The 16,614-nt window shown below is 32.6% G+C and overlaps 1 protein-coding gene across 1 annotated transcript; it reads left to right on the forward strand.

Moving 5' to 3' along the window:
* The first annotated feature begins 9,348 nt into the window (after window positions 1-9,348).
* Window positions 9,349-15,327, forward strand: LOC130722900 (probable inositol transporter 2). Its single transcript, XM_057573784.1, has 6 exons — window positions 9,349-9,674; window positions 9,797-9,867; window positions 12,254-12,589; window positions 13,135-13,242; window positions 13,357-13,947; window positions 14,521-15,327. The coding sequence occupies exons 1-6, from the start codon at window positions 9,542-9,544 to the stop codon at window positions 15,013-15,015; spliced, it is 1,734 nt and encodes a 577-aa protein (XP_057429767.1). The 5' UTR covers window positions 9,349-9,541; the 3' UTR covers window positions 15,016-15,327.
* The last annotated feature ends 1,287 nt before the right edge of the window (window positions 15,328-16,614 follow it).

Genomic DNA, 16,614 nt, shown 5'->3' on the forward strand with positions numbered 1-16,614 from the left:
CGAGGTTCGGTTTTAAAGGAAAAATTCATCTGATCCAATCGTTATATTTTTATAATTTAATCATTCAATCCTTTTTTTTTTTTCAAATCCGAACCAATTTTTATCAGTTTGGATTGGATTGCATTTCAGTTTTTCAAAGAAATTAAAAATCTTGAAATAAATAACGAAATAGAAAATAAAATCATAAAACAAGTAGCACTGCAAAAGTCACAGAGAGAAGATATCATGCTTAAGACTAACATCAATATTTAAAAAAATGAATTAAATACGCATTGATATGATGATTGTTAAGTGATGACTGTGATTTGTAACACTATTGCATTTCATGTACAATATCTAATTAACTCTATCTAAGTTGATTATCAACCAATGTTACAAATGTATTGTTTTGAGTAAGAGGCAAAGAAGCAGAACATTGATTTTATGAAAAGGAAACGGTTACATACATTACGGTAAAGGTTTGGGTATACATGAAATAAAAATTATAAGTATGGTTAAATGGGTAATTGTGTATGTCAAAATTTAAATAAATAAATACTTTCGGTTTGGATTGGTTCGATTTTTAACATGGGAACTGAAAACAAACTGATCCATTCACAAAATATCAGTTTTTGCGGTTTTCGGTTTTTTTAGTTATCGGGTTTTGGTTTTTTGAATCGGTTTGAGCAGTTTTAATTCCTTTTAGTTCGGTTATGAACACTCTTATTTCATAATCCTATTATTTACTCATTCTTTCATTTTTGATTCACCATTATATATTGTTTCACCCCTTTTTTTAAATCATGAAGGGGAAAGACAGAAATCCTTCAATTTATCTGCTTGGATTGATAAATTTTTCCTCCATCGTCCCTGGTAGGCGGTGGTTACCAAAGGTATGATCGAAGAGCCAAAGACAAAAAAAGGGGAATGAGTTCAAACTTAAAAATAATAGCCACGTGAGACTTTATTCAAAAATAAGAGAAGCCTTTGGATCTAAATAATTTTCGTACATTATCTATTATTTTGGTTTATTTAATATGGTGATTTTTTTTATATGTTTTGATTTGAGTTTTATTAGAAGTGGGGTTTCATTTTGTTGTAACATATTGATTTCTCTTTGAAATTAACATTTTGAATCAAAATATATATTATTATTATTGTTATTGTTACTATAAATAGAAACATTGATATGAAAAATGATCAATCAAATATTAATAATGAGTACATGTATTAAAAAAATTAAAAATACTGATTTAATGTATATACAAAAATTTGAGTGATGCAAAATTTATAATTTAAAATATAAAATAATGAGTACATGTCTTATAAATTTTAAATATTTAATTTTTTTCATATTTAAATAAGTAAAAAATTTTAAGTAAAAATTATGGTAGATTAATACAATATTATCACTATTAAGAACATATAATTGAAACAATTTTTAAAACATATTTACTAAAAAGATACAAAACATAATATCACACGAAATTTAAATCATAAATAACAAAAGTCACCCGTGCAGGGCACGGGTAATTCCGCTAGTTTTTCATGTCTAAAACAACTATTTGTTCTTGGACAAAAAATAAAGTTTGCTCCATTTACAATTTTGGAAAAATTTCATACAACATTTTCCTATATAATATGTCCATTTAATCCGTAATTTTTGTTTTGTTAACATTGAATCTGTTCGTGAGACATGAGGCAAAAGCCCGTTAGGAACGAGAATGTAGACTGGTCTAAAGACTAATGGCCCAATCACTAGATAACACGAACAGAGTCAAAAATATCATCCGTTTGGACAAAAAAAATGCCCGTGACAAAAAAAAAAGTCTTTTTTTTTCCATTTTTCTGACAAGGGTTTTCCTATTTCCATGACAGCTCAAAAAAATTATGGGGACTTATTTCCATCACACTTAAATATATAGTAAGAAGGGGTGTGCAAAAGCCAAAAAGCAATTCCCAAAATTGTGGTAGCATGAATTTTCATGAATAGACATGAATGTAGTAGGTGTGTTTATGTCCGAAAAAAAAGTGTTGCAGGTAAATAACTTAGTTAGACATTTATGCAATTTGACATTCTAGTTTTTAACTTGAGAAGCTTACTAAAGTAAGTTCCAAATAGTTCATCCTTAGGTATAAATATTGATTTATAGAATTAATTAAGCATTTTATCCACTGAAAAAAAAATTACCCTCTCATGACTCACCTCAACGAAAAATAGTGCTTTTGTGCTGAAGTGACTAGTGAGGGAATGGAATGAAGGTTTATATTGGAAGAAGAACACGTGGCTGATTGAGACTGTTGTCTTTGGTTAACTTGCTAAAGGACAAAGAAGGTGACCGGTTTGATCTATGGATTATGGTTTAGCTAGGTATCTATATATTCTAGATCTGCCAACAGTTTCATGCAAATCAAGTTCCACTGACACGTACAACAAAGAAAAATATATGACCATATTCGAATTAATTACTCTATGTACATTGAAGAACTTCTGGAAGTCTTTAATTTGGACACTTCCAATTTCCAAAGTCGATCTTAGCATGCAGCACTGTTATGCGCAGGTTAATTTGCTGCATATATAGAAATAATAGAGTACCAACTTTGATGAATTTGAACAAGAATAATAATCTATATAGTTTTAGATCAACGAAATTAAATTAAACTTGCTGTCTATGAATCTATGATGTCATAGCTAGTCAACCACAGACAAATTTGCATTTGTTTTTACTTAATTTTTTTATTGTAGGATAGTTTTTCTGGTTTTATATCACGCTTTTATTCTTGGGCTATTGGTTTCAAATTGTTCTTCCTATAGCTTTAGGCATTAAAAATCACTTCCTTAAAACCGTAGCTTTGTGTTCTTATTTTTTCCATGAGCCCTGCTATTTGGTGCGAAAAGGTAAGTTACGAAACATAAGAATAGACAAATGACAACAAGTCATTGAAGTTTGATGAAAAATCAAACTATTAATGACTAAATTTTACTTCACAGAAAACAAAGTGATGATGGAGTTGTTAATTCGTGTGTTTCGTTTCTTGCTATTCAACATTTTCCTTTTTCCATTCCTGGTCTTGGTTTAGGATCAAAGTCGCTAAGTTTTTTAATAATATCAAATGAGATAAAAGATCTTAATCCAGCTAAATAAGTTGGTTCAACTATCTTTTATTTTCGAGGATTTTATCTTTTGTAGCTAGGGATTGATTCTTTTCACCTACACCTAATATCTCTACGCTATTATTACTATGAGGGACATATTTTGTGTATCTCCTGTAAACTGCTACGGATTGGAGAGCCCCTATACTCCCATTAATAAATCTTGACTCCTTAGAAACATGCATATATGTGCAAGCATAGAAACTTCATTTTCATAATTTTAGGAAAAGCATGGCTACTTCAACTAAGAAATACAATTAAAAACATTGATTTAGAGTCCTTCATCACTATGATCAATAATTAAATACAGTTTTTAATTTTACTAATTTTTTTTGTACAGATAATTATCCCATTGCTTTTCCCGGCCTTGTGAGTAGGTATGCTCTAGCCTTGGAAAAAAAGAAGAAAGGGATAGTTAAAAGCATGCATCTAATTAGATATGCTGAAATAGAAAAGAAAGCACTATATCATATTCTGTCTAGTTAGTGGCCAAATAAACCACCTACCTCACTTGCTTTTTATTGCGTATTTATCTTTTCCTTTATGCATGTGCTTGAATCCCAACACTAATTGTTGGCCCAAAAAATCCCCTTAAGCCTTTTTCCACTTTTTTCATAAGAGCAATATATTAGAAATTAGGAGACCTATACTCAACCATAAAAGCTAGCTCAAGAGTTGAGGTTTGCACTACTCTTATAAAGGTTATCTATGCTCTATCTCTAGCCAATGAGAGACTTCTAACACACCCCCTCACGTTCAGGACTGAACAAACTGGAACGTGGGATCAACAACAACGGGTGGTCCAATAATGGGAGGTCTCCACAACAAACAACAAATGGATCTAGGATAGACTCTGATACCATATTAGAAATTGGGAGGTCTATACTCAACCACAAAAGCTAGCTCAAGAGTTGAGGTTTGCACTACCCTTATAAAGACTATCTATGTCTTATCTCTAGCCAACGTGGGACTTCTAACATAATATGCATAGTAACATGGGTTTGGCCACATCTTAAAGAAGTGTGTACCCATGTTTCAAATTTTTTGAAGGCACGTAATCTTAGCATATGAGTTGGTTGCATATATGATGATTGATAGTGAGAACTTGAAGAAAAGCTTTTGATTTTCCTTCTTTTCTCAATGAGAATCTTCCTTATCAAAAGAAATTTAAAAGATAAGAATATAAGGTATATATGAGAGAAAGAATTATGGGAAGGATATGATGAAAAGAATTAGGAAAGGGGGAAGAAAGTTGGTGGTGATAAAGAAAAGCAGAGCATATTAAAAATACTTAATGTGACAAGGACAATTGTGAGGGTGAAGAATTATCCAGAAACTCCCAAAAGAAAACTGGTAACAGAAATGTTCAAAGTGGAAATAGTGATGGTTGGCAAAGAAAAAGCAAGTCATGAAGAAAAGTTCATAAGGTAAAAAAGAAAACCTCACAATCATTGGGTATTGAAAATGAAACCGACCTTTAAGAGTATGTATTATTCTTCCAATGTATTTGAACCGAGATTCGATTGAAATCTACTTTCGTTAAAGATATGTATGGATAATATAAGTTGAGATTCTTAATGCCTAGGGTAATGATTAATCATGTCAAAATTTAGAATAGGATCACACGACAGAAATTTAACAAAACTGAAATCAAGTGTAGATATAACTAATAAGAGGAGATATACATGGTTTCCTTAAACTTAAATTTGAGGCATCTCTACATTAGTGTTTATGATGGAAACCTCTTCCACCAATCACAAATGAATGGAAGTAATATTTTTGGTCTTCCAGAAATCAATAATGGTGGAGCTCATTGCTGCGCGTTGTGTCGGACCATCGACGTCCTTGTTCTGCCCTTGTGACATGTGGTGGGTGGCATCTGCAAAAAGACTCAGACGCCCAAGTCAGCACATGAAGGAGTGGAGTATGGCGAAAGAGACATGAGAGAGTTACCTTGACTTTCTCATGTTGGGTACCTATAGGGGTGAGGTCGGAGGGGTCCTAGGAGACGGTACATTGTTGTCGGCATGCTTTCATGTTGACATTTGGATTCATTCAATGAATTGTCCCATCATCTAGGAGATGAACAGTTGGATTAACCTTCAGCTCTCTTGCTCTATCTCTGTACAATGCTTGCTTCGCGTCCTCGGGTTTCGTTTCCGGGTGCAGGGATGAAATGTGTATGGGGTGCGAGCTCAGCCTTCTCCTGATGCTTCTGGGCTTGTTTTGTCTAAGTGTTGGATCTCGGCTCTCTTGTGGGCTTGCCCCAGATTCCTTGTACCTTAGAGTTATGTCTTAGCTATTAGGGCTATGTCTCGACTTCGGTAAAATGGCCGAGTTGTATTGCAGATTTATGTCTCGGCCTCGACAATATGGCTATGATTCGGATGGCAAGGTTATGGCTTGGTCTCGACCTCGGATGCTAGAGTTGCATCTTGGCCTCAACTACATTACATGGTGCTTAAGCAGCCCCCCAGCGTTGTCCTTCACTATAACTTTATAGTGATGGCCTGAGGTATAAAATTTGTCGGTTGAGGCGCGAGATGTAGATCCGGACATTGAAACAATAGTTCATTAGTTTTGGCTTTCACTATGAGTGATGGCCTGAGGTATACGATGTGTCAATTGAGGCGCGAAATGTTGATCCAAACACTAAAATAGTTTGAATTTGAAATACGTACCAGGTTATATTTTGGTAAAAACAACCCTCCCATGTAAGGGTTTTCTTTGGGTGGGGATGATAATCATTAGATTTTCTTTTGGACAATAATCATTAGATCTTTGAATATCGCACTAATACAAATGGTTAATTATTCATCGTACATCATTTGTGATCACTTTTTATTTTTTAGACTCTTGACATTTGTGAAAGATGAAGGAGGAACATGAGCATCCTCCTAACAACATGAGCATCCTCCTGGTCCATATCTTAATTGGGCCCATGATCCACTAAGGGTAAGGGAGCACATAGCCACATAATCCTTTAATATATATTTTTTGAATCTTATTAAATAAAAATGTGATAATTTGACAAAAAAATATTGTTCAAGTAACTAAATTATTTACATTTTACTGTCTGTTTCTTGAAATTATCATCAATTTTTTTATCTATCCAACAATAGAGTTGACATAGGAGTTCAAAAATACATTGTTATAAGATCAATTCACATAAATAAGAGATGGGAGAAAACTCAATGAAGGGTAAAGATCATCTGTTTTCCGTTTCTGTCTCCTTCTCTGCTTCTCTACTAAAACTTTGACAGATCAATTAAAGAGACACGTCACCTTTGTTATCAAACCTAACATCGTAAACTTTTTTGTTCAACCTCTAACTACAAAACCTTCAACACCGAATCCCAAATAAAAAAAAAATAGAGCAAAGCTTTGAGAAGATGTGAAATCATATGAAAACCTCACTATGATATCAATCGTAGAAAACGTGTTAACGAAGATTCGGCTTTTCTTCTCCTCTACGCTTCATTCTCCTTCAGTTTCTGTGTCATTGATCAGTTTTCCTAAATTGACACATCTGGCATTCGATTATATTGAGGAGATAAAAAAAGAAGAAACATATAATTGATTCTGTTTTCACTTTTGAGTTGTGTGAATTATTTAAAAGTGAATCCTTAGGGATTAAGGTTTCAAAATTTGGGATTTTCCAGTATTTGGATATTTGGGGTTGAAGTAAATCTTTTCTTCAATTTTTTGATTATTGACTGAGAGGACTTGTGCTTGTCAATCTCGTCCAAAAATAAATCCTGGAAGAGGACTTGTGATTTTCTACGATGATCAATTATGTGTTTGGGTCAACTTTTTGGCAACCGTAAAATGAGATGAATGAGAGTGATGAAGAAGAAAACATTAACTTTTTTTTTTTTGAAATGAAGAAAACATAAAACTAACACCGCGAGATGAATGAGAGTAATGATGTAGAATTTTAATTGAGTTGCCAATTTTTAATTTGTAGGACAACTTTGGGGACAGAGTATTGAGATAGAGAATTTGCATCCTTCCATGTAAGATGCTTTAAGGACAAAGGTAAAATGGTAAATTAAGTTCATTCATATAGTGTGTGATCAAAATGCACATACATTCAGAATTTCTATTCAAACTGCACATGCACTCAGAATTTCTTTTCAAAGCATAAACTTGATTCCGTTGGGGTCACATCAGATTTGGATACATTTTAATTTAGATATTTCTTTAAAATTGTAATTTTTCATTATAAAAATTCTTGATTTATATTAAGAGCTTTATGGCCATGTCATATGTGCAAACTATGTAAAAAGAAAATTACACAATTATTGAATATATTTTATTTTGTTGTTAGGATTTTTTTGAATCTATCTAAATAGAATCAAAAGATACTGACCCAAATAATAAAATGATAGTGTTGATATCGTCTCAATCCAGCTTTGTCGTAGAGTTTGATGATGCGTTTTTCCTTCTTTGTTATTTAGTTGATGGTCTTCTATTGTCGTTGAGTTTTATGTTCTTTGTTGTTATGTGTCGTTACTTAAGGGTCCTCCATCATTGTTGAATTAGGGGCGCATAGAGATACCTTTAAAGGAACTCGACACCCAACCTAGGGGTAATTTTGATAAGGTAATGTAAGAATAAATTGTACGTAGCTAATGAATAACAATAATTACTATTTATAATTTGACGTCACTCGTCTTTCACTGTCGTATAGTAGTAACATTCCCTGATAGACTCGTCATGGGGTTTGGATCGTAGTTGAGGACATCCTTTTTCTCGCTTTGCTTGACAACTTGGATGGTTTGTCCTGCTTGGTGAATATTTATTGCCTTGCCACATCCTATGTTCTAGACTTCTTTCATGGAAATATCTTAATTGAGTTGATAAATATGTTATGGATCCTTCCACTAAAGCATCTGTCAGGTATTCTCTATGTAGCAGAGTGAAATTCAGCCATTCAGGCCATGGATTCAGTTAAAGTCATCCATGGTCCTCAAATTGGGTTGGCTTCACACATCTGTTAAATAGATATATAGCGCTATATTCAGTTCAAGTCATCCACGAAGGCCCAAATCAGAACTGATTTAATTATAAATACATTTTTATTTGTATATGCAATTATGTCTAAACATAGTGAGACAAATAAATAAGAACAATTACCTCAATTAAATATCAAAACTAGAGTTGTCTAAATGATTCAGGTGTGTTACTAACCCACAATTTAGTGAGTCAATATGATATTTTATAAATAATTAATAAATATATAAAATTTTAATACACTTATCTTCAATATAATTGAACGATGATTTATTTAACCCAAACTTTTTCATAGATCATCTATACAACCCTCAAAACTAAGGTGGAGAAAAGTTAAGAAATCCGACAAACTGAACAGTTACTAACACCTATGACTCAAATAACCAACTTTTTCTTTGTTTTATTTTGGTCTGTACCAAAGTTGTGTTTTAACCCAAAGAAAATGTGTGGTGTCCAAGCCTACCTAGTTTGGGCCATACACTCTCTCGCGCGTACTCTTCCTCTGTTGTCGGTAAGATAACAATTCTGGTATCTGTCCCTTATAATTCCCACAAAAATTTAATAAATAATAATAATAAAAATAAAAATAACAATCACAATATGCAATTACACTTTTAGCCCTATATTATAAATAATAAATAATTTTATCCTCTTAATAATTTTGTAAATATATTTAGTCATCCAATTTTAAAATTGTTATAATGATTAAGTCACCCTGTTTTTTATTATACTAAAAGCTCTCAAATTCTCATTTTATGATTTATCCACAATTTGATTTGGTTAAATAACTAAACCTTATTTCATTCAAACAAATAAATTTCACCTAAAATTTAAAAATCTAGGTTTACATCTTAATCTCACAAGATACAAAATAAGTTCGGATTACGGTTAAATGGAGGGAGGTTTTACATGAACAATATACATATTTATTCAATTTAAAAATTAGAAGGATACTAACAAGTGTTGTCTAGTTGTAAGCAAACATTTTTAGGAGAAACATGCAACTATTTTCCCAATAGGATACATTCATCAAAATAAATAAATAGAAGGGTAAAAAATTACGGTCAAATCTAATAATAAATCATTCAACTCTCAGCACATGCACTATAGAAAATTCTAAATTGTCAATGTGATTCCATCATGTGTGTTCAATTTCAAACTCATCACGACAATGAAAATGTGTCTATAAATATGCTTACTCATCTCACTTCTCATGTCATCCCTTGACTCACTTTTATTTCTCACCAATTTTCTATCACGAGCCAACATTGACACCATTATCTATTTAATTTCTAGTCTCTTCTTCCTCATTTATGGGATAGTCACTAGTGTGGGGTTGTGAAATAAAAAACACGAACCAAACCTGTTTAATTTGTGTTGTTCAACAAAAACATGGAAGGAGGAGTGCCAGAAGCTGATGTCTCTGCTTTCAGAGAATGTTTAGCTCTATCATGGAAAAATCCTTATGTTCTTCGTCTTGCTTTCTCTGCTGGAATTGGAGGCTTTCTTTTTGGCTATGACACTGGTAATTAATTAAAATACTTCATAGTGCTCTGTTTTTTCTCTGTTTATAAATTCTTCTATATCATACATAACATACCTATTTCTTAATCAAAGCGATGAATGATTGGTGTGTGCACTGTGCAGGAGTCATATCTGGAGCTCTTTTGTATATAAGAGATGATTTCAAAGCTGTGGATAGAGAGACTTGGCTGCAGGTAATGTTCATCCATAAAGGCATTTTCAGTCATTTCTCTTGTTTCATGCCAAATTTGTTCTGTTTCAACTTTCAATGGACCCCATTAATGCTCCTAATTTGCATTCACATGCATAACTATCACCTTGCACCAAAACAAAATTATCTAGAACAAGAATTTATTGATGATTTTCTCAAATTTTGAATCTATTTGGAAAACATATATAACCTGAATTTAGAATAGATTCACAAATATAAATTCTCCAATATTTTATTTTATATTTCTTTTCAAATTACGTACTAATTTGCAATTGTTTATAAACAATTCAAATAACACAAAGAGTTCAATAAGTGTGTTCATTTTTAAGATAAATAGGACAGGTTCAACTTTTCAGCTCAGATTCATGATTATCATATCAAATTATCAGACATGTATTGTTAAATTAAAGTAAAAAAAAACCAACAAAGTTGAGGAAAACATATAAATAGTTGGACTCCTTAAATATTTAATTAGTCAAACGTTTTCATCTCTCTGGACAATGCGTATGTAAAATGATTTTCGTGAAAGACCTACCAATTTAAATGTGATATTCAAATCTTAAGGGAATTAATCTAATAACTAACTGTCGGTTGTCTTTCGTAGTGATACTTGAATAGACAATAAACTGAAAAAAGCTAAGTATTAAATAAAACTAGAGATATGTTAACGAACTTTTTTCTATTTTTTTCTTAGATAAAAAAAAAGGATATGGTAACATTTACCTATAAGAAAAATATATAGTCAAAGAAATGAAAACAACAAATTAATATAATATAATATTTTTGGGTAAATGTATTGACCTCATCTCAAAAAAATTTAATACAATAATGATAAATATTAAAGGATATCATTATTATATCCCCAATTTTGTATTGTATTGAAAATAAAAAATAGTTAATAATACTGCAAAATATTTAATGAACTATAATCAATTAACGAACTTAAAATATTTAATATCATATAAATATTTATATCTTTATCTTATGACATGATACATCGAAAATAATGTACTTTTTTTCCTTCATTAATTATTTTATCCCATGAAATTTTTACTAGTAAGGTTTTAATAAGACATGTTCTTAAAGTATTACTTAAAAAATGTGAGTGATATGTTTGTAATGTCCGAATAAAGACAACCTTTTCCCTAGTTTATGAGTGGGTGGTTCTCATTTCCCCTTTATTTGCTTTAAGAAAAAATGATAAGACAAATTTTCATTCATTTTTATTTTTCACTACTATTATGAGTTTGGGGAATTTTCGATTAAAAATCGTTCACAGAAGTGGTCCCGAAATTCTACACTGCCAAGTGCCAAGTGTTGGATCTCGATAGTTCTAAATTTGGAGCACCAAGGACCACAATATTCTGTATCATTATCATGCTTCTTTTTAAAGCCTATGTTCTAAGCCTACATCATTCCATAGGAAATGCAATGTTTAAAGAGAAAAAAATTACAACTGATTTATGGCCTGAATTTCCTTATACACAACAAGCTACTTTACCTTTTTCTTAAGAAAAAAACTATAACTATGCATTGTTTGTTTACAAGCCGGTCAACCCGACTCACTCGAATTGATTCACCTCAAATTGAGGGTAAAAGTTGCTCAAGCCAACCCAACTTTTTTTTTGATGAGCTATAAAAAGTGTAACTGACTTGACCTATTGCGGATTTGTGGATTGATTCATTAATTAAAAAAAATGAAAAAATGAAAAGTATGAATTTTTTTTATACAAATGGTTATTACAATTTAAAAACAAAACTAAAAAAAAGATAAAAATTACAATAATTTTTTTTTGTTAAAAAATTAAATTATAAGTTAATCTGGTCCTAACCCGCATAAGTTGGTGCTTGGTGGGTTAGGCGAGTTCACATAAAATAACCCGAGGTTCTTATGAGCCATATTTTTATCAACCAAATCCACCAATGACTTGGGTTGGCTAGCTTGTGGGTTGAAACTCATATTCACAACTCAATTTAAAATTATTCAATTAAAATTTATTTTATTACCTCATATCTAAATTAATTTAAAATTTAAAATATGATTAATCGTATTATACAATTATTTACATTGTTAATATATGAGCTTAAAGCTTTAGTGAAGACTGAAGACTCTCTTCACTAAAAGTGTAAGCTAGTTTGCATGAACACACAAGCTCCAAACTTCATTACACAATATCTCTGGAAATTGTTAAGTAATAGATGCATCATGCATACAATAATGCTGAACAACTATATTAGAAATAATAACATGAAGCGATTTATGTGACTCTTATCAGCAGCTTAAATATTTTAATAATTTGTTATTTGATAAACTATTATGCTAATTGCACCAAAACACTAATTAAAACTTGATGTTAATCATGAAACAGGAAGCCATAGTGAGCATGGCACTTGCTGGAGCAATCATAGGAGCCGCAGTTGGAGGATGGATTAACGACCGATTTGGAAGGAAAACAGCAATTCTCCTTGCAGACACACTCTTTTTCATTGGAGCGGTTGTGATGGCATCTGCTATGAATCCAGCTATTCTCATTGTTGGTAGAGTTTTTGTTGGACTTGGTGTTGGAATGGCTTCAATGGCATCCCCTTTGTACATCTCTGAAGCTTCTCCAACCAGAGTTCGTGGAGCACTTGTTAGTCTCAATGGATTTCTCATCACTGGAGGACAGTTCCTTTCCTATGTCATCAACTTGGCCTTCACAAGTGTAAGAAAACTAAACTTCACCTATTCAACATGTTTAGCTTTTTTAATAAATTACATATTGTGACACAAATCACATGTTTAAAGTCAATTCTCATGATAAGCTTTTGTGAGTAGTATCTAGATACCAGAATTGATTCGAAGAAAAAGTAAGCTCATGTGCTATGTTAGTGAATAGTGATCATTGAAGGTCCTTTTGTCTATTTTAAAAAACATGTGTATGGATGAATCATTTCAAAATCTGCTAGATGATTAAGCTTCTTTCAACTATTAATTACTTTGCCTAGATAGTTTCCTGCACTAACTTAAGATGTCATATTGAATAGAGTTCAGCAATTCTTATCCTTTTAATTAGAGTTATGCTTAACTTGAATAGATGTTGTACGGGCATGAGGGTGTGTATTAAGGTCTCATATTGACAATTAAAAAAAGGCATTATATAGGGTATTAGCAATCTTCACCACGAAGTTAGATTTTGGGGCAGGGTTAGGCTTAACTGGAATTTTAAGACTGACCAACATTTTGTAACTTTGATAAATTTTTGTTCAGGCACCAGGAACATGGAGGTGGATGTTAGGAGTTGCAGCAGTACCTGCTCTAACACAAATCATATTGATGCTTATGCTCCCAGAATCACCTCGTTGGCTATTCAGAAAGGTCCCATCATCATCAGTCATCACCTTTTCAAACTACTCCAAGTAATCTAAATTTTCTTTTCAGAATCTGTATCTTTACATGTTCTTTCTTTTTGTCCATCATGTTAAACAACAGGGTAAAGAAGAACAGGCCAAAGAAATTCTAAGGAAGATTTACCCTCCCCAAGAAGTTGAAGATGAAATCATTGCTTTAAAGGAATCAGTTGACATGGAACTCAGGGAAGCTTCAGATAAAGTCAGCATAGTCAACCTTTTGAAAACCAAAACTGTGAGGAGAGGTTTATATGCAGGAATGGGAATTCAAATCTTCCAGCAGTTTGTGGGAATCAACACTGTGATGTACTACAGCCCCACCATTGTTCAATTAGCTGGCTTTGCATCCAATAGGGTTGCACTTCTTCTATCACTTGTCATAGCTGGGTTGAATGCATTTGGTTCCATTTTGAGCATTTACTTCATTGATAAGACTGGGAGGAGGAAGCTTCTGCTGATAAGTTTGTCTGGTGTTGTGGTCTCCCTTGTTGTTTTAACTGTTGTGTTCCATCAGACTACAACTCACACTCCAATGATCAGCTCCATTGAAACTTCTCACTTCAATAACACATGCCCTGATTATAGGGCAGCTTTGAACCCTGGTGAATGGGATTGCATGCAATGCCTAAAGTCTTCTCCTGAGTGTGGCTTTTGTGCTTCAGCAGATAATAAGGTAAACATGTCCTCCTCACACCCTTCATATTGAGTACATCAAAAGGTTTCCTCATTACCATATTTCATATACCTTGGTACTGGTATGAATCCATGTGTGTTTGACTCCAGTTGGGAACCTCAGAATCATATTTGATAGAGTAAAATTAATTTTTGATAAGTGCATGAGTGGCGGTATGAAACATGGTGAGGTCAAAATTACAATCCACAATCACAAAATTAAGGAAAATTGATTAAGTCCACCGTGATTTTGGCTTGATCATGGTTTTCCACGGTGTATCACAACATGCACTCAGTAAATGTTAGAGAGTTATTTTAGAAAATTGATTTCACTTCCAAAACTAAACCTGCGAGAAGCTACAGGGTCTAGTTTCTGCGTGAACATAATCAATTGTGAGGTTTTATAACTGAATTTCACAATGATGCAAATGCGCACTTCATTTAGTTATAGTATTATGGATTTATGGTACAAAACAGCAAATCATTAATGCATCAACTAAATGAAAATGGTTATCATCTTTTTTTTCTTCATTGTTTTAATTAACTTCTAACACTACTTCCAATTACTCTGCAGCTATTACCTGGGGCATGCTTGATTTCCAATGACACAACAGAAGATCAGTGCCACAATGAACACAGGCTATGGTACACAAGGGGATGCCCTAGCAAAAATGGATGGCTTGCACTAATTGGCTTGGGACTTTACATCTTATTCTTCTCACCAGGAATGGGAACTGTTCCATGGGTTATAAACTCTGAGATATATCCTTTGAGATACAGAGGAATCTGTGGAGGAATGGCATCTACCTCAAATTGGGTTTCAAATCTCATTGTTGCACAGTCCTTTCTGTCCTTGACAGAAGCTATAGGGATTTCATCCACATTCATGATATTTATATTCATCACCGTCGCGGCGATCGTCTTTGTGATTGTTTTCGTGCCAGAAACCAAAGGACTTCCAATTGAGGAGGTAGAGAACATGCTTGAAAGAAGGTCTCTGAACTTCAAGTTTTGGCAAAGAAGTTCTGGCTCTGGTCAAGTAGATGCACAAAAGACTATCTCACTTTGAGAGAAAGAGTTGTATCATGGCATTGGTGTGCAAGTAGGAGACTATGGGATTGGACAATAGTATTAAGAGAGTGACATGTCACATGTTAGATTATTATAATTATAGGTTTATTACTCTGTCTTATGTAAAGATTTAAAAATTTCTACTATTCTAGTCTGTAACTATTCTATTTGATGTCACATGTTAGTTATTTGGAACCCGCATAATTGCAGTCCCATTTTGGGCTATGAGATGAAATGTCAGGAATGGAAATTAGCACCAAAAAAAAAAGATTCTTTTTTCATTCAATAAATATTAGATTTTTTTTTCTGATGAATCAAAATAGTAGAGCTTAGAAAGACACATCTAGACCTACGATGTCAATGGCATACAAGGGATCTCAATAGAGGAGGATTGTCTTCTCTTTTACCCTTGTGGAGGCGAACAGAGTCCACTCCAATGGCATGCTAGAGCGCTAAGGGATTTCTCTGGGTAGAAATGTCCACCAACTTAAAATTTCTGTCACGGGGGATTTGAACACACCTTTGGGAGGGTGAGACTCAAAACTTGGGTCCTAAAGACTATGACCCATGTTGGCTATTTTACATTAAGGCATCAAGCTAAGTCAAACGACACGGATAATAAACACTGACAAATAACAATACAACTAAGCATCACAAATACTCAATGTAATACAAACCCCACCTACTCTAATTAACTTAAACATTAATAACAGAAATAAACAAAAAAACAAAATGCCACTTGATTTCCTTAGCATCAAAATTTGAGCAAAGAAAATGAAACTAGGATCAAAATGAGACAAGTGGAACCAGATTTGGGAATAAAAATGGCAGCCCAAGTAGCCATTTAGATTGGGCCACCTTGTTGATAATGAATATCCATAATGTCTGAGCATCTATTAAGTTTGAGGCCCAACATTTTTTCAGACATGGACTTCACACTTTTATGAGATTTCAAAATTGTAGAGCAGTACTGCTCAGCTTTGTTTTATTATGCTTAGCTCCTCTGTGTACTACTAGGTAGTAACCCGTGCTATGTACGGTGCCATTTTTTTCCCAAAATATTTTATTATAACATAATATGATGTGATTTAAATGTCTTAATCCAATCAAAATATAATGAATTAAATTGTACCTCACATCTTATTTTTTCCTATTTTCTTTCTAATTTAATTTAATTATAATTTCATACGAAAATATAAAGAAAAACAAATAATAAAGTATCAAAACAATATCTATAAAATACCATGTTATCTTAATTTTTTTCCAAATATATTACAATGAGATATTAAGTTAACAATAAAATAAAAGTAAGTGTCCCTATTTTGACTTTGGTTTTTTATAAAGGCTTAAATATGTTGGGGGCCCCTATAAAATAGAGGTTCTTTGGTTTAAGCCCCTACAAAAAAATTTCTTTGGCATACACCCTTATGTGCAAAATAATATGTAGCTTTATGCCCCTGCAGTCAATGATCCGTTAAAAAACGTTAAATCACTTACTAAAAGCTTATGTGGCATTTTAAATACATATTTTAATTAAAATTTAATATCCACATGTGTAATACTGTAATGGTACAAAATAAAAAAAAAAAAACTAAAT

This window comes from Lotus japonicus, chromosome 6 (genome assembly GCF_012489685.1).
Source record: "Lotus japonicus ecotype B-129 chromosome 6, LjGifu_v1.2".
Lineage (NCBI taxonomy): Eukaryota > Viridiplantae > Streptophyta > Magnoliopsida > Fabales > Fabaceae > Lotus > Lotus japonicus.

Coding starts and splice junctions, on each gene's coding strand:
- LOC130722900 (XM_057573784.1), top strand. CDS start 9,542: ATGGAAGGAGGAGTGCCAGAAGCTGATGTCTCTGCTTTCAGAGAATGT. Junction 9,675..9,796: donor TCTTTTTGGCTATGACACTG/GTAATTAATTAA, acceptor TGCACTGTGCAG/GAGTCATATCTGGAGCTCTT. Junction 13,948..14,520: donor GTGCTTCAGCAGATAATAAG/GTAAACATGTCC, acceptor ATTACTCTGCAG/CTATTACCTGGGGCATGCTT.